General features: G+C 49.1%; 1 protein-coding gene across 3 annotated transcripts in view; it reads left to right on the top strand.

Annotated features, from left to right (window-relative positions):
* The window catches only part of SIK3 (SIK family kinase 3), a 239,568-nt gene that overhangs the window by 203,256 nt on the left and 13,766 nt on the right, over window positions 1-22,546 (top strand). Inside the window, exons 7-20 of one of the 3 annotated variants that reach the window (XM_042907377.1) lie at window positions 5,592-5,710; window positions 6,261-6,371; window positions 6,612-6,755; window positions 7,181-7,258; window positions 7,696-7,805; window positions 9,122-9,275; window positions 9,572-9,694; window positions 12,814-12,884; window positions 15,138-15,281; window positions 19,055-19,205; window positions 19,947-20,072; window positions 20,321-20,406; window positions 20,899-21,008; window positions 21,944-22,283. In XM_042907377.1, the coding sequence (XP_042763311.1) occupies window positions 5,592-5,710; window positions 6,261-6,371; window positions 6,612-6,755; window positions 7,181-7,258; window positions 7,696-7,805; window positions 9,122-9,275; window positions 9,572-9,694; window positions 12,814-12,884; window positions 15,138-15,281; window positions 19,055-19,205; window positions 19,947-20,072; window positions 20,321-20,406; window positions 20,899-21,008; window positions 21,944-22,283 (1,867 nt within the window). Of the gene's footprint in view, window positions 1-5,591; window positions 5,711-6,260; window positions 6,372-6,611; window positions 6,756-7,180; window positions 7,259-7,695; window positions 7,806-9,121; window positions 9,276-9,538; window positions 9,695-12,813; window positions 12,885-15,137; window positions 15,282-19,054; window positions 19,206-19,946; window positions 20,073-20,320; window positions 20,407-20,898; window positions 21,009-21,943; window positions 22,284-22,546 lie in introns of all 3 variants that reach the window. The other 2 variants (XM_042907376.1, XM_042907379.1) reach the window with 2 other exon arrangements.

Below are 22,546 nucleotides of genomic sequence, written 5' to 3'. Positions count from 1 at the left end.
TTAGTAATTATTATTAAATCGTATTTTTGAAGGAATTGGTCTATTAATCTTGCATTCTCTCTCTCCCTATGGTGGTTTTGACTCTTTTCTCTCACCCTCACCCTGTTAACGTGCAAAAGATACAGTGTTAATTCTTGCAGGCACATCCACAGGGTTTATGGAGAAGACTTAGCTGCTAGGTGTTGTTTTATTTCATTGCAACAGAACCTCGATGCTGAGGCTCCGCCTGCACGCAGATGTCTACTCGAGCGCCCGTCTGATTCACAGGTTATATTCTCAGAGAACATCAGTGAGTTAGGGACCCCGTAACTCAACTTTGTGTGAGACAAAGGACCCTAAAGCTGCAGGGGAAAGCCCTGGAAACCGTCTGAGCTAGGCTTTTGCCCCCAAACACTGCCACATCTCAGTCTGCTACAAAATGACAGTTGTCTGCTCTTTGTGGTGTGAAGCGTGGAGAAGGCCCGTTCTGTTGCGGTTTCTCAGAATCCGATGAGGAAGGTTGTTTGAAGGAGCGGTGGCCGGCTCGTCTAGCGTCTCGTAGTCCAGTCCCGTGTCGGCATTCTGGGGGGCGTGTTCCGTGTCGGGTGTGGTAGGCGCTGTGGCCGCACAGCTCAGGCAGACCCTGGCTCTGTCCTTGCATCATGCTGGGAGCCCTTCTGATGACATCTCAGGTGCCGGCCTCTGATTAAACGTGTCTGGTGATAATGATGCTATTTCACAGGACGCGGATCATTCCCTTTTCACAGTTACATGGTTTTCAGGCCTGGAGGGGGACTGAGGAGTTCATCCTACCTGGTTGCTCCTGGACTTAACTTCTTTGCAAGCGAACTCCTACTCAGAACACTAACCTGAACGGTGGATATAACATCAGCCGTACTGCACGTGTGGCCCTGCTCACCTGACGGCCCTTCTCGCTCCCCTGAGAGGCCCCCTCCTCAGATCCCTAAGACCCTGGCCCAGGAGTTTGGGTCAAGTCTCACAATTAGAAAGATGTGTCCCAAAGTGAACTTGCTACTTCCTGATTATCTCGATCCAGCCCCCTGGAGCAGCATGGTGTCAATCCACTTTGTTTTCTTTATAAAAGCCCTTCCCATACTTGAGGGACACCCTGTACACCCCTGGCTGCTGCACACACACCTTCTCTTCTCCAGGGTAGATCAACCCCGTAGCCTTTCACCTGTCTTCAGGGGCCATGTTCTCAGACTTTGAGTCCAGAAATTGAGTTTTCATTTCTTCTCCTGGCCTCGAAATTTCCTTTAACTCTCTTTGGTGAATTTGACCTTGGTTTTTAATTCCCCTTCCTCATCCTTTACTTTAGCGCCCCCACCCCTCCACTCCCCAGGCCAAATACTTTCAACCCCTTAGAGAAAACTGTTTATTATCAAGTTTCAAAAAGAAGGAAGGTGTTCGAGACCCGGTCCTCTCAGATGGAATTGCGCTGGCAGTCTCCACTAATTCCCATTTGAGGACCCAGCCCATCCAGCAGCTCTCTCTCCAGAGAGTCATCCAGCACCCGTCAGTGCTGCAGGGTAGGGCCTGAGCGGAGCATCCCTGTTAGCGTTCTGTGGGCAGATCGAGTTTCAGGGCCCACGGCCATTCACACTGCCGGGGTCGGGGTCGGGGTCGGGGTCCTGCACGGGGCAGATTGAGCCGGCTGCAGGGACCCCTCACTGGGCTGGCGCACACCAGCACTAAGAAGCGCTTTGGTCTCCTTGCCTGTCCAAGGGAGGGATCCAGGGATGGGGCCGTTTTTAACATTAAACTAGAGCACTTTGGCAGCTGGAAAAGTTGATGTGTGTGCCCTCTGATCTGAGGCCCTGTCTTCTTTCCACTCATTTGAATCGACTGTCCCGTGGTTTATTGTGGAAGTAGGTTTGGGGCATTGATTGCCTTTGTCTTCACCCTCTGTCCATATTTTCTGTAGAATGGTGTGTTCAAATCTAGCTTGAATTGAATTTCACGAGCTATGTAGGAAGTAGGAGTTGATGATAATATCTGGCTTTCTGCATTTTGTCATGTTTTACCATCTGTGCAACACATGGAAAGTGAGATTTCTGTTCCTTTGCACGCTGGATATTCTGGAGGGCACACGTGATAAAAACTCTGGTCTCTTAGGTATTTTCACTGTCACCAAGAAGCCTTAACCTGGGACCCGTAGACTTCAGAGAAACCCGTGGCATGATTTGGGGGCTCCTTGAACAGACCGAAATTACGTGCAATTTTTGTGTGTATAAATTCTTGTTCGCATTTTTCTGGGGAATTTCCAAGGCATCTGAAATCAAATAGTGATGAAGGATGGCTGAATACAGATTTCAGGATCCCGAAATGAGCTAGCTACATCTTCAAAGCAAGGCTGATTATATTGGTGTCGATTTCTTTTGTTTTTAAGGAAACTACCTTGGAAATCCTGTCTTAAAGCAAGCCTGTAACTGAACGTCTTTCTGACTCGGTCATCTGGTAGAGGACTCACCTTTCATGCACCACACACTGTGTGGAAACTGAAAGAAGACAGAAGAGTGCCATCTAGAGGCCCTAACCATAACTTCACCGCTTTCGAATCCGGCACAGGCCTCCCCACTACCTGGGGGTCTTTGCTTGTAGTAACTTTTTAAATTAAGAACATGTTTTCCCTCCCAGGTGATAGCAGATCATAAAGGTGTGTGTCAAAGATATTTATAATCTGTACCATTGCTGCACTTGTGGGGTATAGCCTGGCTCCCCTGGAAACATAATTTTAATACAAGTGTAATGTGGATGGTGTGTACTGTTTCCTAGGTTCTTTCCTAAACCTACAGGTTTTAGGGTCTACGCTGCGTTTGACTATATTTTTAATTATAAGGCAAGAACAAGTTGGTGCCTGCTCTAAAATCATTTTGATATAGGGACCTTCCTTTTTGTATTTTCTTTCAAAGTTAGAGTAAATTTAAAATTGAATAAATTGTCTTAATTATTCTCTGTATTCCTTTTAAGATGGTGATTTAGAACAGTGTTTGCCAATGGTGCAGAAACTGTGGGGCTGCAGAGTTGAATTCACTCCGGAAAAAATACGTCAAACAGAATTAATATCCACATGAAGGGTGGTCGAGAGCATATCTGTTTAGTCCCAGCCCTGCCGTTACTCTGCAGTGTTGAGCACGTTCCCGTGTTTCCTCTTTTATAAAGGGGGCTAATAATAGAAGCTAATTTAGGACTGTTGTGAAGATTCAATGAAATAAAGTTGGTAAGCACAGTGACTTGTATACAGAAAGTCTTAAAATCAGCACCGATTTGTCCTTGCTCTTACCACCGGCCAGTTTTATCTTCGGGACCGCTGTAATGAAATGGAAACAGACAGTTTTGAGACCTATATCTTACAGGGAATTTCACAGGTTTTTTTTTTTTTTTTTTAAGTATCTTTTTTGTAATTGAAGTGTCACTAACATACAATACCGTAGCAGTTTCAGGAGTACAACATAGTGATTCAGCATTTGTGTGCATTACCAGTGACCACAAGAAATCTAGCTGCCTACCATCTGTGACCCTGTGAAGTTGCTACGCTATGTTTTTGAAGTTTTTATTTATTTAAGTAATCTTCACACCCAGCATGGGGCTCGAACTCCCAACCCCAAGATTAAGAGTCGCTCGCTCTTCTTCTGACTGAGCCAGCCAGGTGCCCCTAAAGTTGTAACACTATCATTACCTATACTCCCAATGCTGCATATTGCTTCTTTGCTTCCTACTTATTTTATAACTGGAAATTTGTACCTTTTATCCCCCTTCCTCTATTTTATCCACCTCCTCACCCCCCTCCCCAGAACTATAGTTTTAAAAAGCATTTTCACGAACATAATCTTGTTTGATTAGGATTTCCGTAAATATTCATATACTCCATAGCTATTGATTCAGCTCCTTTTAGGTATGAAAACCATCTCTGCTCTTGGGGGTTTGATACTGGAAACATCGCTAAGAAAGACCTGGGCCTTACACTGTGGTCGGGGTAGCTGGACAACAAAGAAGTAAATAAGATGGTTTCGGAAGAAGTCATTTGTGTGGAGGGAATTAGTGTGGTGGGCTAGAGTGACCGGAGGCCCACTTTAGACTGAGTTGGTGGCCAGGGAAGAACTCTCTGAGCAAGGGGCATTTAAGTTCTCTCCTGAGTGGCAAGGAGCCAGCGGTGTGAAGGTCCAAGGAAGCAGCAAGTGCAAAGGCTACCGTGGGGAGTGTGCTAAGCACGGGCACGGCCCAGAGAGATTGCCGGTGCCGCTCGAGCTCCGTGAGCAGAGGGAGTGTGGCAGAATGTGAGGCCAGGGGCAGAGATGGTGGCCTCTGGGTCCAGGACTTTGGACTTCATTCTCTGGTTGTGGGAAGAGACTGGAAAGTTGTAGGCGAGGTCGTGCTAGCTCAGATTTATGTCTTAGACACAGGCCCTTTGCTTCTCCCTGGAGACCAAATTGTCAGGGAGCAAGGGTGGAAGTGGAAAGACCAGCTAGGAGACTTTTGCAGGAGTCTAAGCAAGAGACGATGGTAGCCTGGACGAGGATGTTGAATGAATGGCTCAGGAGCTCGGGTCCCATCCACAGCCATGCGCAGTCCAGAGGCAGCATGGCGCGTGGTTAAAGGGTGCCAGCCGAAGCATCGGACTGTCAGCTTTGGGATCTGACTCACTGTGTGATCTCGGCCACGTGTCTTGACTTCTCCGTGCCTGTGTTTTACCATCTCTAAAACGGCAGTGACGATAGTGCCTTCCTGCTTAGGACTGCTGTGGGGATGAGGTGAGAGAAGAGGAGTTGTTCCAGGCTCCAGAGACCGTGTGTTAGTACTGCTCTTCTTATCATCGCCGCCGTCTTCGACACAAGCACTACTCCCGCGTCGTCCTCAATACCCCCAGCTTGCAGATGACAAAACTTAGAGGGTGGTTTTGAAATCAGAATATAGGTTCCTTGATCGTGAGTCCATTGCACTTTCTGTAACATAATATGTAGTATGAGCCATCCAAGAAAATACTCATCTGAATCTCCGTAGTCCCGAGCCCAGTTGTGTGCCCTTGTGAGTGTTTAGGTAAACATCGAGAAGATGATAAGTAAGGCAAGCAACAGAGTCCCTGTGTGGGGTAGGGAGTGTCCTGTGCCTCTCCTCCGACACCTTGGACCACTGGAAATTTGGATTTTGAGGCTGGAAGAGCGCTCTGGACACCACGCCAGAAGCATTAGTATGCATGTAGTAATATATATAGGAAGGTAGAACTAAATGTTTTGAGAACTTCGTAAGATACTGTATCTCTTTAGAGGACACTCCATTATTCATTAATTGTGTTAAGTGGGGCTGTACATCATATAAACAAATGAAACTCATGGATTATCCCTAGACTGTCTGGTCAGACTTTTAACGAAGGTATTAACCCCACTGCCTCTATCCTCCGCCTCTTCCTGCCTTTGCCCAGTCCCTTGTGGAGTAAGTGGTGAGGTAAGGAGCAAGAGAGACAAATTGGAAGCAAGGAGCTGGAAAATCCATCTGCTTGCCTCGCCTCGAGCTCCTCGGCTGCATGGGTACCTCCCTTGTTGAGACTGAACAAGGGACTGAACAAGAGACTGAGCTCTTCTTGTCTGTTGCAGAGTGTGAGCACCTGATCCGCCACATGCTGGTGTTAGATCCCAGTAAACGCCTCTCGATGGAGCAGATCTGCAAGCACAAGTGGATGAAGCTAGGGGACGCCGATCCCAACTTTGACAGGGTGAGCTGGGTGCTGCTTGCCTCAGGAAGCTCCCCTTAGAGCTCCAGCCGTCCCTGTTGCCTGAGATCGTAATCAGGCCAGGACCCAAAAAGATGGGTGCTGGGAACAGACTGTTGTGTGTTACTCAAGCAGCAAGGGATGCATGCCAGCAAGAGGGAATTTTTAACCAGCTGAGTTGCTGGAGAAGAGTGATACCAGTCCCTCCTGCTTGTCCCCAAATCATAGTCCCTCCTTGGCTGTCGAAACAGCCCACATTTCTTGCTGCTCATCTACCATGGGGTATCTCCTTCCTCTTGTCTTTGTGTGTTCGGTTCGGTGGCTCCTGTAGCATACCTTTATTTAAACCATTATGGCCATCCCAAAGGACCTCAGGAAAATGGAGATCTTGTCTGCCTGCAGCTGAGTATCTAGGACTTCCTTGCTCAGGGTTGTCTGAGGCCAAAAATATCCCAAGCTAGGGGGCATGGAACAGCCTGTTTATTATATACGGTATGCCATCTTGACATGGTGAATTGGGGCTTTGACAGCTTGCCTTTTTTTAATGTTACAGTTAATAGCTGAATGCCAGCAATTAAAGGAAGAAAGACAGATTGATCCCCTGAACGAGGAAGTCCTCTTGGCCATGGAGGACATGGGACTGGACAAAGAACGGACACTCCAGGTATCTCTAAAGGAGTGGAGAACAAAGTAAAGTGTAGCCGCTTTCCCTCTGTCCTGCCCTTTCCACGTTTTCTCCTTCCTGGGAACTTTAGTCTGTTTGTTTTCTTCCTGTTCTTCCTCTGCCCCTCAGGGAGCCTTGACCAGGAGATGCTTGGTCTTCTCCTGTACCGTTGAAAGGGTTTTGGTTACTGACATGCCATTTCACCAGGGTTTTCTACTCTTTTCCCTTCTCTCTTGTTAGTCATTAAGATCGGATGCCTACGATCACTATAGTGCAATCTACAGCCTGCTATGTGATCGACATAAGAGACACAAAACCCTGCGTGTCGGAGCGCCTCCTAGCTTGCCCCGTGCCATGGCCTTTCAAGCACCAGTCAATGTCCAGGTGGGCAATAACTCCAGTGACCTGATTCAGGACAAGTAACACGGGGGAGGAGGGATGGGTACCCACTGCTCACTAAGTCTAAGAGAGTTACCTGTTCTTCCTTACCTCCATCCCCTCCCGTCTGTCATCTCTTCCTTGTCAAGCAGAGGTCAGAACCTTTCTTTGACAGAGAGGATGGAAAGATATTCCAGTACTCAGGATGGGCAACAAGAGTTACTTTTTTTTTTTTTTTTAAGAAACAGTCAATCATTGAGAGAGACTATTTTCTCTAAAGAATGCTTCCTTGTTGTAGTTCCTAAGGGCAGAAGAGCCAAAGACTCAGAGGTAGAAACATAGACTTAAGCAATCAAGAATCCTTTGAAAGACCATTGTTGTTTCCCTCCAGCACTTGAGGTAAGGGTATATACATATGTACCACTTTCCAGGCGGAGCAGGCCGGTGCCACCATGAACATCAGCGTTCCCCAGGTGCAGCTAATCAACCCTGAGAACCAGATTGTGGAGGCGAGTAGTGACCTCTGATGGGTGTCAGCCCAAACCATTTTCTTCCCCATATTTTTGCTGCTTTTCCTGGCTTCTTATTTAGAATTACCTTTCATTTCTTTTCTTTTTTTTTTTTTTAATTAAAAAAATTTGTGTGGGGGGGTGCGGTGCGTGTGGGTGGCTCAGTTGGTTAAGCATCTGACTCTTGGTTTTGGCTCAGGTCACAATCTCACAGCCCCACATCGGGCTCCACACTGACAGTGCAGAACCTACTTGGGATTCTCTCTCTCCCTTTCTTTGCCCCTTCCTGCATGCTCGCGCTCTCTCTCTCTCTCTCTCTCTCTCTCTGTCCCTCCCTCCCTCAAAATAAATAAATAAGCTTAAAAAATTTTTTTAATTAATTATTTGTTTTGAGTTGCTTTTGATTTCTGATTTGATTGTATTTCTTTCCACCACAGCCGGATGGGACATTGAACTTGGACAGTGATGAGGGTGAAGAGCCCTCCCCTGAAGCGTTGGTCCGCTATTTGTCAATGAGGAGGCACACAGTGGGTGTGGCTGACCCACGGTGAGTATCTGGCCAACAGCCCTGACTCTGAGTTCCTATCATGGTTCCTTTTTCCTGCTTTATTGTGTTTCCCAGATGAGATCGAATCCAGTGGCCACGACATGTGTGTACCCAGTTCAGTGTCCCTGGTAGATACGTGGTAGGCCGATGGCCGCCATCATGTCAGTTAATCACAATACTTTGGTGAAGAGCATGGTAGCATCTTGGCTCACAGATGGCTGTGAGTCATCGCAGTCATCACATTGACTTGGCTCTAAGTCAAATAAAAGTACCCCTTAAAATTCATCTGAGTTTGACGTCTTTCAGAGATGTTGTTTACTACATGTTCTAATGTAAAACTCAACTAGGAAGGGATGACTAATGATATGGCGTAATTTATGTAAGTTAAGAATTAAACTAAGTGAACAAGAATCCAAAACCGTACCAAATAAGTACCAGTTTCCCAAAACATTTTCCCCAAACAGTCCCTTAGCATGATGCCCTCACAAGGGGAAATGTACCAAAGGCTGGCTCTGTCTGTGTTTGTTCTGCATTTGAAGACTTTCAACATTAAAAATAGCCTTACCTCTTTTCTGGATATTTCCTCTACTCTGTTGGGAAGAGGAGGTTAGAGCAAGAGTTCTCTTGAGAGTTCAATTAGGGGCAAAGCTAGTGTTCTTATGAATTCCTTTTTCCTCTGAGCGATTTCCAAAAAAGCCTCCCGAGGCCTGCTGATTGCTTGCTTTATGTTTCTCATTCTCGGCCTGTGATCAAACAGGCAACAGGGGAACATTCTGGCTCCGAAGACTGTCAGCTGCAGAGGGGTGGAGTCCTGTGTCACTCTGTCAGTGGAAAGATCTCTTATTTGAAAGCATGCTGTAAACCTCACTGTTGGAGCATGAGAGCCCTGCACATCCACTACTTATCTGTCCCATCAGGCACTGACAGGAGTGATTACATTCTTTCCCTGGTGAATCAGTTGCTACTTCGGGAAGCCATTGTTTCGGTGGATGGTCTGTGTCCTCCAGAAACTTGCTGTTCACCTCCAGGCTTTGAAAACCCGAACTGGACCGGTGCCACTATTTCCTCTTGGCTCAAAGCTGTTGGTTGTACATGAGAGGTCAATGACGAATAGCAAGCCCCGGTCCCAAACAGTAGAATGGCAGAGAGCCAGATTCCATACACTAGGCTTCTCCTTGCTTTGGGGCCTTAGAAGTACAAATTGAGGAGGAAAGGAGACAAGTAAAATATGTTGTGCTGAACTTAGTAGTTTCATCAGTTTGGGGATCCGAGTAAGAGCATTAACCCACCTCCTCTGTCATCCTGTTTCCTTCCAGCACGGAAGTTATGGAAGACCTACAGAAGCTCCTGCCTGGTTTTCCTGGAGTCAACCCTCAGGCCCCATTCCTGCAGGTGGCCACTAACATGAACTTCATGCACAACCTGCTGCCCATGCAAAACTTGCAACCAACTGGACAGCTTGAGTACAAGGTACCTGGATGTGGGAGAGGACTTGCCCCGTGGAGAAACACATTTGAGCTTCCTCTGAGAGCCTTTGAGGGACCTCGCCCAGGATTTAAGGGTATCCTTATAGCGAAGGCTGATTTATCTTGCACAGCAGCTTGGGTGACAGGGAGGATCGGTCTGTACATACTTGAAGGATCCCCTCATTTCAGTGGGCCAGAGTACTGGTCTTTTCTCCCTCCCCCTTTCCCCTCTCACCGCTCTGTCCTGCCCACTTGTACTTGCGACAGGAGCAGTCCCTCTTACAGCCTCCCACCCTACAGCTGCTGAATGGAATGGGCCCCCTCGGCCGGAGGGCATCGGATGGAGGAGCCAACATCCAACTACATGCCCAGCAGCTGCTGAAGCGCCCACGGGGACCCTCCCCGCTTGTCACCATGACACCAGTGAGTAGCGGCACAGGGCCCGACCGACTTTCTCAGAGACTTTTGATAAAGAAGTTGCGGGCCTACGGCTGGGAACCCAAGGTCACCAACCTAAATGTTGGAATGTCCTCTTCCTCTAACGTCTGATGCTCAGCGTATTCCCATTTTCTTCAGGCTTGTAGGATTTTCCAGACTTAACGTGTGGCGAACTCCTTTACTTAACCAAATAGTCGCTACACTGAAGCCTGTTTCCTCAGTGGGCCCCTTACAGGCCCCCCCCCACCCACCCACCTTGAGTGCTGCCACAGCCTCGCAGGCCACAGTGAGTCACAGTGGCCTGACTTACACAGCCCTCACCCCGTAACTCCTCCCTGCCAGAGGGCGGCGCCTAACAGCTTTCTCTAGAATGCACTGCCCTTTACACTGGCTTGCAAGATTATCTTGGCACCAGCCCTCTCTCCTTGATTAACACTACTTCACATTTTCGGTACAACCTGGATTAGTCGATTATTTGGCTTCCATAAACTCTAACCTAGTCAGTTGGCATCTCTCAGTCCCATCTTTTTTATTTTATATGTATATATAGAGATACACGCACGCACACATAATGGTAACCTGCGAAGATTCTTTTCCTTCCCTGGGTTCTGGTTATTTTCCTGTCGTAGGTAAACTCATTCTTTCATTCATTCGTTCAGTCCTACAGCACCCCATGATTGGGTGCTAATTACATCCATAGCCCTTGCTAGGTTTTTAGGGCTGTGCTTCTCAACATACCTCTTGTTGAGGACCTTTTTCCCCCTTCAGTCCATCATGGGATTAATACCTTTGTAAAATACAAAGAAGTGAATAATCAGAGAAATAACAATTTTAAAACATACAACATACAAGGCTAGATTGTCAACAGACAGAATTGCTCTGTTAAATTGCTATAAAGGTTTCTAAAAGCTTGCTCTTTATTTCTGTACTAACTTTACCATAGATTGGTAACAAAACACTTTGTGGACCAACACGGGTCCGTGGGCCACACTTCCAGGAACAGGGCTATCGGGAAAAGGAAGGATCAACATATGTGAAGTGCCAGAATAATAGTAAAAAGCCATGTGTCATTAAGTGCCAGAGTGAGTGTTGTGGACTAGGCGGTGGCAGAGGCATTCAGGGAAGGACAAGAACAATGTAGGTTATGAAGGATCGGGAACAGCTCTGTGGGAGGTAGAGTGACATACTCTGTCCACTGTAACTTTTTGCCAAGGTCACTAACAAACTTTTGTTGATAGATCTGGTGGGCATTTTTAATCTTTATCTCTTTGGATCTTCCAATCGTATTAGTCACTGCTGACCATTTTTTTCTCTTTAAAATACTGTCTTCTTTTGGCTTCTGTGATACTACATTCTCATTTTCCTCCTGCCTCTCCTTTTCCGGTTCCTTTTTCTGCTGGTTCCTTGAAGTCCGTGAAACCCACATTTTATCTTAGGCCCTCTTTCCATCTCATTTTACACACTCTCTGGATGATCTTGTCCACTCGCATAATCTCAGTTACCGAGTGATTCTTCAGCTCAGAACCCTCTTCTCTTCTGCGTTCTCCACTTCGCACAGCTGACTGCCTCCGGCAGAGATTTAGTTGGCTATCCCAGAAGTCCTCACAATTTTAATTCGACATGTCCTCAAATGACTGCGTGTAACCTGTTTCTCCTCCTGGGTGACCGTGACTGGCACTGTTGTTCTCCTGGTTACACAAGCTAGAAACGTGGGATCTGTCTTAACTCTTCCCTCTCCCTCATCCCTGTCTCAAGTCAATTATCCAGCACCTTACTTCCGTCCTCCACCGCTCCTTCCGGAAGCTGCTGTCATCCTTTGCCGAGATTGACACAGTGGCCTCCTAACTAGCTTCCTTGCCTCCGGTCTTGTCCCCTAATCCCCACCACCAGCCCTTCTCACAATGCAACTCGAGCAAGCTAGCTTTCTAGAGTACAGATTTTATTAACATCATGTCCCTGCCTGAAATCCTTTAGTGATTCACCGCTGCCGCTCCTCAAAATATACTTCTTAATGTGGTATTCAAGGCCATTTATAACTGACCACCGTATCCCTCTCCTGCCTCATCCATGGCCACTTCCTGCCTAACCCTGTTCACTCCAGCCTCAAGGAACTATAGTAAGGGATCTGAACACCCTAGCAGTATTTAAACATTGGAATTACTCCCAAAGTTTTTGTTTTGTTTTATCGTGATCGTCCATTAAGAAAAAAAAAAAAAGGAAAGCTCTTTTGTGATAATGGAAGTATGACATTTTGCTCTAGTGCCTGAAGTATGGTGATTATGAGAGGCACCAGGCCGTGAGGAGCTATGAAGGATGTTCAGCACTCCCATCCTCACGTAGATGAGGACGTCGCAATCACGCGTGCATCGTGGTGGTTCTCCATGCACGTGTGTGTTTGGGTGGGTGACAGCTATTTTCAAGCATTGAATCACAACTGCACAATCCCATGTGTACTAAAATGTGCTGTCAAAAAACCATCACGCTTTTCTGGCACTAGAGACATCTGAACACTGGTGATAACATTAATAGGAAACAACAGGTCAGTGCCTAGACATTCCAGGTAAACAAGCTTCTACTGTATTTTCAGGTCCTCAGACACCTGCAGGCCTGCTCTTTTCTCTCAGCCTCGAAACCCCGAAGGCTGTGACCCTTTTCCTCCATGCGCGGCCAGCTCCTGTCTACCCTTCAGGTCTCAGATGAAGTGTTACATCCCCCCGAGATGCCGTTAGAGGACTTGGGCGTGCTATTCTGTAATTATCTGTTTACTTGTCTCTGTCCTCCACTGGACTGTAAAACGAGGGCAAGAACTGTATTTGTGAATTCACATTTTATCCTGGAACATAGTAGGCATTCAGCTCTTTGTTGGATGAATAAATGAATGAATGAAGATGACTCAGAGGAAGAAATCCAAATTAAAACCACCCGAGCGAGGTAAAAATGGAACGCTAGAAGGGCCTGTCAAAGTCCTGTATAACCCAGGGGTCCTGGGAAAGTTTCGTAAATAAGAAAGTGAACAGAAAGGCCTGTCCCACGTCCGGTGTCTAGAATAAGAGCTCCTACGGAAGAAGCGCCACCTTGAGCTTTTCCTTCCTGTCTCTCTCCAGGCAGCGCCGGCAGTTACCCCTGTGGACGAGGAGAGCTCAGATGGGGAGCCAGACCAGGAAGCTGTGCAGAGGTAATGTGACATCTGGCAGTGCTCGCAGAGCGTCCTTGGGCAGGCTCCCCCTGCAACCAACGAAAGGTCGCTTCAACATTTGTGTGGTCTCTTTGCTCAAGCCAGATGGCATGTTCCTCCCCACATGGAAGTAACAGAAGACTACCCAGAAAATGTCATTTCTGTAAGCACCACTGGAAGTCCCCTAAGTGACAGCAATAACCATAAGAACTTTTTCTCTCCTCCCTCCTTCCTTACTTGCCCCCTGCCTTCATATTTGCAACTCCGATAGTATTCACCAGGCGCAAAGCCTGCTCCTACCTGCCAAGAACTGTTTACTGAAAAGGAATTGGCGATCTGGGATGACAGTGATCCTAGCTAGTCTGGCCATGGACCTCTGGCATGGACTCTTCCTTTCCAGGAGAATGAATGCCTCTCGTACTGTTTGCCGTGTGCTTCTTCCATCCCCTTGTACCAACAAAGAGATAATGACAAAAGAATATGGGATTCGGGCCAGGGACAGATGCAGATATCCATTGTTTGCAGAACCTTGTTGAGAGATGCCTAACTCGCAGAGAACGGCAGTGACCATCAGGCATGCTGTACTGTTCACTTTACCTCAGCCCCCGTTAGCCGTGGTCTGCAGCCCCGTGCATGCCCCCCCACCCCCCCACCCCCCGTGGGAATTGTCTTTCTTATTTCCCGGGAAGGGCCGGGGCGGGGGTGGGGGCGGTTTGGACCAGAATCCAGCATGTATTTTCCCAGAAACACAGGTGTCCTTCAAGATTATATATATGTTTTTCCCTTGAGGGAAGTTGAAATAAAATGGTTTTCATGGGCTCTCGGGGAAACTTTGGGTGTCTTTATCAAATGGGTACGAAACCGCTGATGGCTTTCTCTTGGGCCAGTTGACATACCACTAATTACTCTATAGTCCGTTAACTGTTTTTAGCTTAAATGGGCAAAGTAGTTAAGAATGAAGCAAGACCACTTTTTAAGAACCTGACGGTTGCTGGCCAGTACTCTCTTCTTACCCCCAGCAGCTCTGTATGTGAGAGCTGCTGTTCAAAAAGAAGCTGGTCCCATTTGGAAAGAAGAGTGGAGAACAGGGTGTTGGCAGGCGGGTCAGCCAGTAGAAGAAAAATTGTGGTAACCTTTTTTTTTCTTTTCTTTTTTCCCCTCTTGATGCTGTCGTTTCTATAGTTTGCTGATGGGCCCTGCTGGTGTCCTGGAAAAAAACAAAAAAACAAAAAAAACTAGGAAACTTCCTGCCTTTCTACCGTAATTAATTAGATAGTTGCGTATCACTTTATCTTCTTTGTCTTGGATTTTACTTCCTCCGGCTCCACCTTCTTTTTTCTCGAGACCAACATTTGAAGGGTATTTAGATGGGGTACGTCAGCCCGTCAGTGCTGATGTAATGGGGAGGGATAATGCTTCTTCTGTGCCCACCCAGGAAGAGCAGCAGTGACAGGAGGAAGCCGTCAGCTAGATGAAGGGGGGCCCATAGCTTATGTTTGCTATTGACTAAGTAGTGGATCCAATAGATCATTAGAATAAAAGTCATTAGCTTGTCAATTCCTAAGCTTTTGAAACTTGAGTTTTTCTCGCCTTGCCTTTTTTTCCCCTAAAACCAATTCTGAACATTTCGTGTGGTTTCATTTCTTCATCCTCTAGAGAATGTGGTTCCCTCGGGACGATGTCCGTGTTTCTTCTCTGATGATTGACTTACAATCATGGGGCAGGAGGGAAGGGGGGTCTTGAAAGCGCTCAGCCACAGTTGGAAGGACTTACAAGTGAGGACAGTCTCAAAACCCAGGGGCCATTGGGATCTAAAGACTCCATGGAGCCCTTCTGAATATCTCTCTTGGCTCATCTCTAGGAATAACTCTTAGGGCTCCTTTCCTCCAACTTGGATTTTGGAAATTTGGAGGGCAAAGAGGAATAAAATTAACAAGTGGGAAACAAATCCTTCTTTCAAATGGCATGCAGTAAGGAAAATCGATCTTCTTTGTGAGCTCCCATCTGTTTTCTCTCTTCTCTCGGTGGCTGCTCTCAGGTCCCGAATCCAGCCGCTGCAGCGGTAAGCCAGCTTTTGTTGGCCAGCTGAACGTGTCTCGCTTCCATCCAGCCAGGGATCTGTTTGCCGCTGAGCCCTTTCTGAGCTCTGGCACGATTTCATTCTGAGCGCTTTGGATGAACTTCTGATGCTTCTTGCTGAGGAACATTCCTGTCTGTCTTTTTTACTATGAAATGTGTTCCTGCCTGTTGCAGGTACTTGGCAAATAGGTCCAAAAGGCACACACTGGCCATGACCAACCCTACAGCTGAGATCCCACCGGACCTACAGCGGCAGCTAGGACAGCAGCCTTTCCGTTCCCGGGTCTGGCCTCCTCACCTGGTACCTGATCAGCATCGGTGAGTAGCCACATGAGCTACGTGAGCTCCTCGAGGCTCATCGGGCAGGCACCCTCCTTGCTGTGCTTCCAGTGACGGTGACCCGCATCGAGGCTTCAGACAGCATCCTGAGCTCACATCTTCTCAGCTCCTTTCACTAAGCAGTGCGCAGGGCAGTACGAGATTCTTCTTTCCCTTTCCCTTGTAGACATGTTTATGGTCTGCAGTTGATTCTCGTGATTCTAGGTGTTGACTCAGAGATGAGATTGAACTTGAAACCTGCAAGGAGGCCAGCTGGAAATGGGAGGATCTGTAGCCATATCGATAGCCTGGACCCTTAGTAACCCGTCACCTTCCAAAGCCTGAGCATTTCTTACCGTGTCACCACTGAACAGTGAGCTTGGACATGGAGGAAGGAGCATCCCTTTGTGAATGGTGGAGCAGAGATACTGCATTCTCTTGAGTGTTGTGCTCAAGAAGTCATTCTTGCAATAATATTCTGAAGGCTGAAATCTTTTGCTAGGTCTCTGTTACATTTGTAATTCATCCTCTTGAAGAAATAACAAGCTTAAGCTTCCTGGCCAAGGAAACGTCATAAAACTGAGTACAAGTAAGCCTGGGAGCACAGGGGAGTGACCCCTGCCTCTGGCTTAAGAAGGGGACTACCTTCTGCAGGCACCTCGACGACTACAGTTCTTAGCTGTGCCCACCCCAAAGCTGTCCCCCGTCTCATGGGCCACACTTTCCAAGCCACCACCGATTGCTAGAGCTCATTTTATTTCCATCTCGTTGGGAGGATGGTGAAAGCAGCCTTACTTGGGAAAGTTGAAAAGCAGTCAGGTTCCAAGGAAAGGAAGTTTGTGAATGCGTTGTTATTAAATCTGGTCGCCAGCTCACACTGGCGAGCTTGACAACAGTGTTTTTATTGTGACTAGTTCCCCGTCAGGCGTCCACACAATCAGCAGGGACAGGTGGACTCTGTGCAGACCGAGACATAATCAGTGCTGCGTTGGCAACTCTGAGAGAAGGCAGATAAGCTCTTCTAGATGACCGTGAATAACAGTAAAAATGGTCCGGTAGGGACTAGCAGGAATGGCGGCTCTCAAATAAAATGGTGTCCCTGGCCCGGAGAGACGGTGTTGTTCCCAGGAGACTCTCCCAGGACCTGCGCTGTGAGGGCACTGCACGGAAAGGTCCTCGGAGTAGTTATTGGAGGGCTGCCTCTCCCCACCCCACCCCAACCCCCACCATAAATTTTCTGTGATTTCTCAACAGCTCTGAGCTCTCCACTGTTACCTAACAGAACCTCTGTCTCTTTGTTCCTCCTTGTTTCTGTCCTCCCTGCCTCCACAGCCTGACAGTTTTTTAGCCTTTGTCAGGGTCTGCAGTTGAGCTGAAGTCCGTCGGGTGTCCCGACTTGATCGAACGCACTCCTCAGGAGATAGTCTTCGTGGGGAAACGTGAAGATCGGCACCTGCCCCACAGTCAGCCTTTATCGCGGAGTCTCGGGCCTGTTTACGCTTGTTTAGTGAGGAAGGCCACGGTGGCAACAGCCCCGTTTGTGTCACGGCTCCCTGTCAGGGCCTGGCCCGCTGAAAAATCTGTCGGCCGTCTGCTTTCGTGTGGACGCTCTCGGTAGAGTGTTTCAAGGGTTTCCTGTGGTCAAGCGAGTTTGAATTGGAATGAACGTTCGATGAGTGGCACCTTGTGTGAGGTGGGGCACTGATGCAAACTGGTGTGTGCGGAGGGGGTTACTATAGAAATATGGCAACACCAGAGACCGAAGTCAGTCTTCAGAGGAAAAGAGACACTTCGCAAAGCTGTAAAACACTGGACATGGGCGGCCGAGACAGATTATTGAATCCCTCTCATTTTCTGGAGGAAATGGTTTAAAAACAGCATAGACATCTGTTCTTCCAGGGTATAATTCATGAAGTCCAGCGTGGGGACAGAAGAGGGGTCTCCTCAACCTTTTCAATCCTGAAAGTGTATAATTTAAAATTAAAAAAAAAAAACAAACAACTTATTTTAAGTGTAATTTAAAAAATGAACACAGAATGGATTTTTTTTTTTGAGGCGGGGAACCAAGTTCCTGTTCGAAAAGTGTGGTGGGAATATCAGCCTCATAGGAGGCTGTCCCGAGCTCAAACATGATTGCTGATAAACGAAAAACACGAATCGGTCTTGTCAGTGCTTCCGAAATGAGCAACTACATCGGAACCGTCCCTCTCGAGTTTCTGTGCCCGACCGACCTGGGTCAGTCCTGAGCTTCTGGAAAAGTCATGAAACACCTGGGCCTGGGAGTTGCCACTCTGACAGAAGAGAGTGGGCTTTGTGCAGTCAGGTCGTATTCACCACCCGAAGAGCACAGCTTTCTGAGGGAATCCGAAACGGGTCCAGTGTCAGAAAATATTGAAAGCCTGAGGCTCTGATTTTAGGAGAAAACAGTATTATTTGCCTGCTTTGACTCCAGACCCTCGAAGTAGAAACAAGACTAGGAAGTACTGAGGTGTTCCTGGAAAGAGGCTTTCGTGATTGCTGCCTCTGGAGTGTGTCTGCCAAAGTCACGTGTCTTTTGTGTTACATCTGTGTGTCCATGCTCCTGTCCTGCGCGCACCTCACGCACCTCCGTGCCGAGCTTCGGGTGGAGCCTGACCCCAAAGTCCTCCTTCGCGAAGGCAGGGCAGAGGGCTTTCCCCCGCGGCCAGGACCCCTGACTGCTCTGCACGCAGCCATCAGAGCCTCCGAGGCCCTCCCCATCTGCATTGTATTTGAGCTCGCTGCTCACCCTGCTTCCTTAGCCTTGTTCTGCTTCAGTCCAGAGCGAGCAGCTAGCCAGGCGGTACAGCATCTCACCCGTGGTTCAGTGTGATACCATCTCCGCCCTGGACCTGAAACCCTGATCCTCTCCATCAGCTGCTGGAATGCTGCCTGGGCAGTCTTTTATCTGCTTACCTCAACCCATAAACATCTCGTTCTGATTAGGTGACAAAGGTGTTAGCTTCTGACTCTGATGCTGTCATTCTTTCTTTCTGTGAGATACTGGCTGTGCTCTGACTGAGCAGTGGGGTTTTATAGGCAGTCCACACGATTCCTCTGTTGTTAGGGGGCTGGGGGGAGGCATGCCGCTCTGGGCAGTGAATTTTCACAGCGGGCAACCTTATTTGCGTTGACCGGTTTCGTGTGCAGGATCTTGAGGCCCACATTCCTTAAGAATGTGCTGTCTCCATCCGGGGATCAGAAGCGCCCCCCCGCCCCCCCACTTTCCTCCCACACGAACCTCCACCCTCCACTTTCTGGCACAGAACCTATGACTTCCAAGCCAGGCCTTTGCCACAAAGCTGACTGTAGTTTCCTTCGGGTCATACAGAGAGTACTGCTCAGGGAAAACTGGGTCAGACGGTGAATTTTAGGTTTCGAAAGACGCTAGAGAGTCCCGAGTATGAAAACAAGAGCCCCCATACAGCTTGGCCTGAGGGCTACGGAGAGGCTCTTCTCTCTGACCTAGTGTATTTGTAAGAACTGGAAGTGTTTGATTCCAGGACCTCACCGGGCTTGGAAGTTAAGCCAGCTCAAGGTAAGTGGACACGGAAGACGTGCAGCTGGAGTTCTGTAAAGGGCAGCAGGCTAGGGAAGTGGCTGGCCTCTGGACATGGCCTGGCAATGGCGTAATACACAGACAGGGCTGCACGTGCAGCCAGCCATCTTTGCGTTCTTCTGGAACAGCAGTCCCTGGGTGATGTGGTCAAAGGCCCTGAGTGCTCGCCCCTGACCTTCTCTTCCCATGTATTTAGCTCTACCTACAAGGACTCCAACACCCTGCACCTCCCCACGGAGCGTTTCTCCCCCGTGCGCCGGTTCTCAGATGGGGCTGCAAGCATCCAGGCCTTCAAAGCTCACTTGGAAAAGCTGGCCAACAGCAGCAGCATCAAACAGCTGCAGCAGGTAATGGGAGAGACGGCAGGCACCTCTGGAGAAGCGTGGGGAACGCAGAGCAATAGCGTGGAGGACCGGGGTGGCAAACCTCGGCCCGTTCGTGTCAAGGTTCAGATCCGTGTAGCTTCCCAACGTTCTTTGCTTACCCCCTGGTGTGTACAGCTTTCCCCAGGATCAAACTTGCTCAGCCCACGAGGGGTCTGGGTTTTTCTCCTGTCAGTGTAATGTTTAGAGAGGGACTTCCGGGCTTGGGTTTCACTGGGAAGCCCCAGAGAAGATACCTCTAAGCAAGCCTGGCATTCTGCTCCTGACTTCTGGGCACTGGCCGTTGCCGGAACCTGCTCAGTGCTGTTACCGCCCAGCACACCCTCTGGTGGGGAGGGAGTGGCGCTCCCAAAGGAAGAAAGTGTACCTCCAGGCTTGTGTGAAGGGCCACCGTCCTTCCTGCCTCTCTGATGGCCAGGCTCCAGGCGACGTGTGCTTCATATGCGGATTGCACACCGGACGCTCTCTCTCACACGCGGGCCCCTCTTGGCCTTTTCCGTTCACTCACCCAACACGGAAGGTGAATATATCGAGTACACGAATACCCGCATACGTGCGTCAGTTGCCCTCTGAGGACCCCGGTCCTCTCTCGGGGCTCTTTCTGCCCACGAGACCTCGGGGGCAGGTCTGCATCTGCTGACGTCGCTGCATGGGGTGGGGGGGGCCTGGTTGCAGCCCACCCGTATGAGCTGCCTTTCCCTTCAGGAGTGTGAGCAGCTGCAGAAGATGTACGGGGGGCAGGTTGACGAAAGAGCCCTGGAGAAGACCCAGCAGCAGCACGTGCTGTACCAGCAGGAGCAGCACCACCAGATCCTCCAGCAGCAGATCCAGGTGGGCCTCCGCTCTCCGCTGTCTCCAGCTTGTGTGGGGCGTGAGGGTTTTGGAGGAGGCCACGCAGGGCAGAGCGGACTTGTGTTTGGGGTTGACGCGTGTGAGGAGAGGTAACCGGACTTTCCGATGAACCGCCAGAGCATGAACCTCAGTCACAGACCGCTGTTTCTGTTTCTGGCCTTCCTGGGAACAGCTCCGATTCATCTGCGGGCTCACGGTCCTTCTTCTCCTTTCCCCCACATGTTTAGGATTCTATCTGTCCTCCTCAGCCTTCTCCACCTCTCCAGGCTGCATGTGAAAATCAGCCAGCCCTCCTCACCCACCAGCTCCAGAGGTAACGAAGCACTTGTTTCACGCCCAAGCCGCTGTCTCCGTGGCTCGCCGTCCTTGGCCCGACTCGTATGGGGGACTTGGACTGACTGTAGCGTTCGTCTCGGGAGAACATATATGAAAAGTGGAGAGGTCGACTTAAACGTTAGCTGCCTCCCTGAAATCCTGACTATTTGGTCCTTGTGCCACTTCATTTTCTTAGCCCCACAGGCATAGTAATCTGGCAGCAAGACAGGCCCGGACACAGGCCCACAGTGACCTGTGCCTCCCTTTGCGAGGTCTGGGAAGATAAGACGTGGGTGGGTCCTAAATACACTGTGGTAGGTGGTTTATGGATATTTTTCTAGCCCGGAGTCTTATCAAAACTAAAAAAAAAAAAAAAAGTTTCTGCTTATGCGTATCCTGTGACTGAAAGTAACATCAGGGGTTATATTGTCAGCTCAGGAAATTTACTTATTTATCTGGTTTTGTCTTTTGGTTTTGTTTTGTTTTTAAGGTTACGGATCCAGCCTTCAAGCCCACCCCCCAGCCACCCCAACAACCATCTCTTCAGACCACCCAGTAATAGTCCTCCCCCCATGAGTGGCGCCATGATCCAGTCTCACGGTGAGTGCAGGGGCTCAGACTGAGCCACGAAAAGCCACCTGGAGAAAATCAGTCCTCGTGTTGAGTGCAATAGGAGTCAGACTGCCTTGGTTTCAATCCTGGTCCCAGCACCTCCTTAGCTGAGGAGCTTCAGATAGGTTACTTAACTTCTGCATGCCTGCACTTTTCCAAATGTAAAAGAGCGAACATAATAGCATTTAATGAATAAATCTGAAAAGCACTTAGAAGTCTTTGGCACAAGATAGTTCTCGATAAAGGTTGTTATTAATATTTTCGATAAAACCCCCTCCGACCCTACCAAATAAAAAGCTGCTACCAGAACCTTCCCCATTGTCGTGCCTCCATTTGGTTCTCCGTTGCACGCGTGGGATCCTCTCTTGTGGGTGTTTAGGAGGAGGGAAAGATGAGTGTTCCCTAATTGGTATGGGTCTTCCGAGACCGGCGATCTGAGGATTTAGTATTGCCCAAACCGATAGTCTCTTAAGTAACGCCACACCGTGTAGATCCCCTGAAGAGTCTGAATTGGTCTCTGGGCCCTGCCTACTCAACGTGGGGTCCCCCGACCAACAATACCAGCAGGAAAAGTAGAGTCTCAGGTCCCATCTCGAGCCTGCTCAATCACAGTCTACATTTTAGCAAGATCGCTGGGCCATTTGCATGTACGTGTGAGTTTGCTAAGCACTGCCCTAGATCAGAGCTACTCAAAGAGTAGTCTGGGACCAGCTCTCAGACAACTTACTTGAAAATACAGATTCTGGGGGTAGGACCCAGGAATCTGTGTTTTACCCAGCCCTCCAGATGAGTCTTCCACACGCCGAAGTTTGTGAAGCGCCGATCTAGATGGCATCTGGTTTGAGTGTCCTCACTGGCTCCTGCTGCCTCCAGCTGGCACGCAGCCCAGGCGTTTGGTGACTCCAAGGTTCCTCTCTCTCCAGGTGCTGCGTCGCCCTCCCAGTTTCCGGGCTTACCCTCCCGCAGTGCTGTCTACCAGCAGCAGCCTGAGAACTGCTCCCCCCCTCCCAGCATGGCCCTCACCTGCCTGGGCATACAGCAGCCCGCCCAGTCACAGCAGGTGACCATCCAAGTACAGGAGCCTGTTGACATGCTCGGAGGCATGCCGGGGGCCACTGCGGGCTCTGCCGGGCGGGGCATGTCCATCAGCCCCAGTGCCAGTCAGATTCAGATGCAGCACCGTACCAACCTGATGGCCGCCTTCAGCTATGGGCACCGGCCCCTGTCCAAGCAGCTGAGTGCCGACAGCGCGGAGGCCCACAGGTGAGGCTGCCTGAAGTCACCAGCCATCTGTCTAGGTGGTCCGGGTGGGAGGAAGCCCCTTAGCAGGGTGAGAGGGGAGAAGGGGAGGAGAACTCGTCTGGCTGGGCTGTGCCCGTCTCCCCCTTTCTAACGTCAGGGCGGGTGGCTAGGGGGTGAATCTGAAACCCGTTTATTGACAGAGGAGGAAAATGACAAAGCTGCCTTCCTCTGTGTCTGCAAAGAAGAGAATGGCCCTATTAGAGGAATTTCTCAAAATTCCAGTT

Source organism: Panthera leo, chromosome D1 (genome assembly GCF_018350215.1).
Source record: "Panthera leo isolate Ple1 chromosome D1, P.leo_Ple1_pat1.1, whole genome shotgun sequence".
Lineage (NCBI taxonomy): Eukaryota > Metazoa > Chordata > Mammalia > Carnivora > Felidae > Panthera > Panthera leo.
The sequence above is the reverse complement of the archived record's forward strand: the minus strand, read 5'-3'. Positions and strand labels throughout refer to the sequence as shown.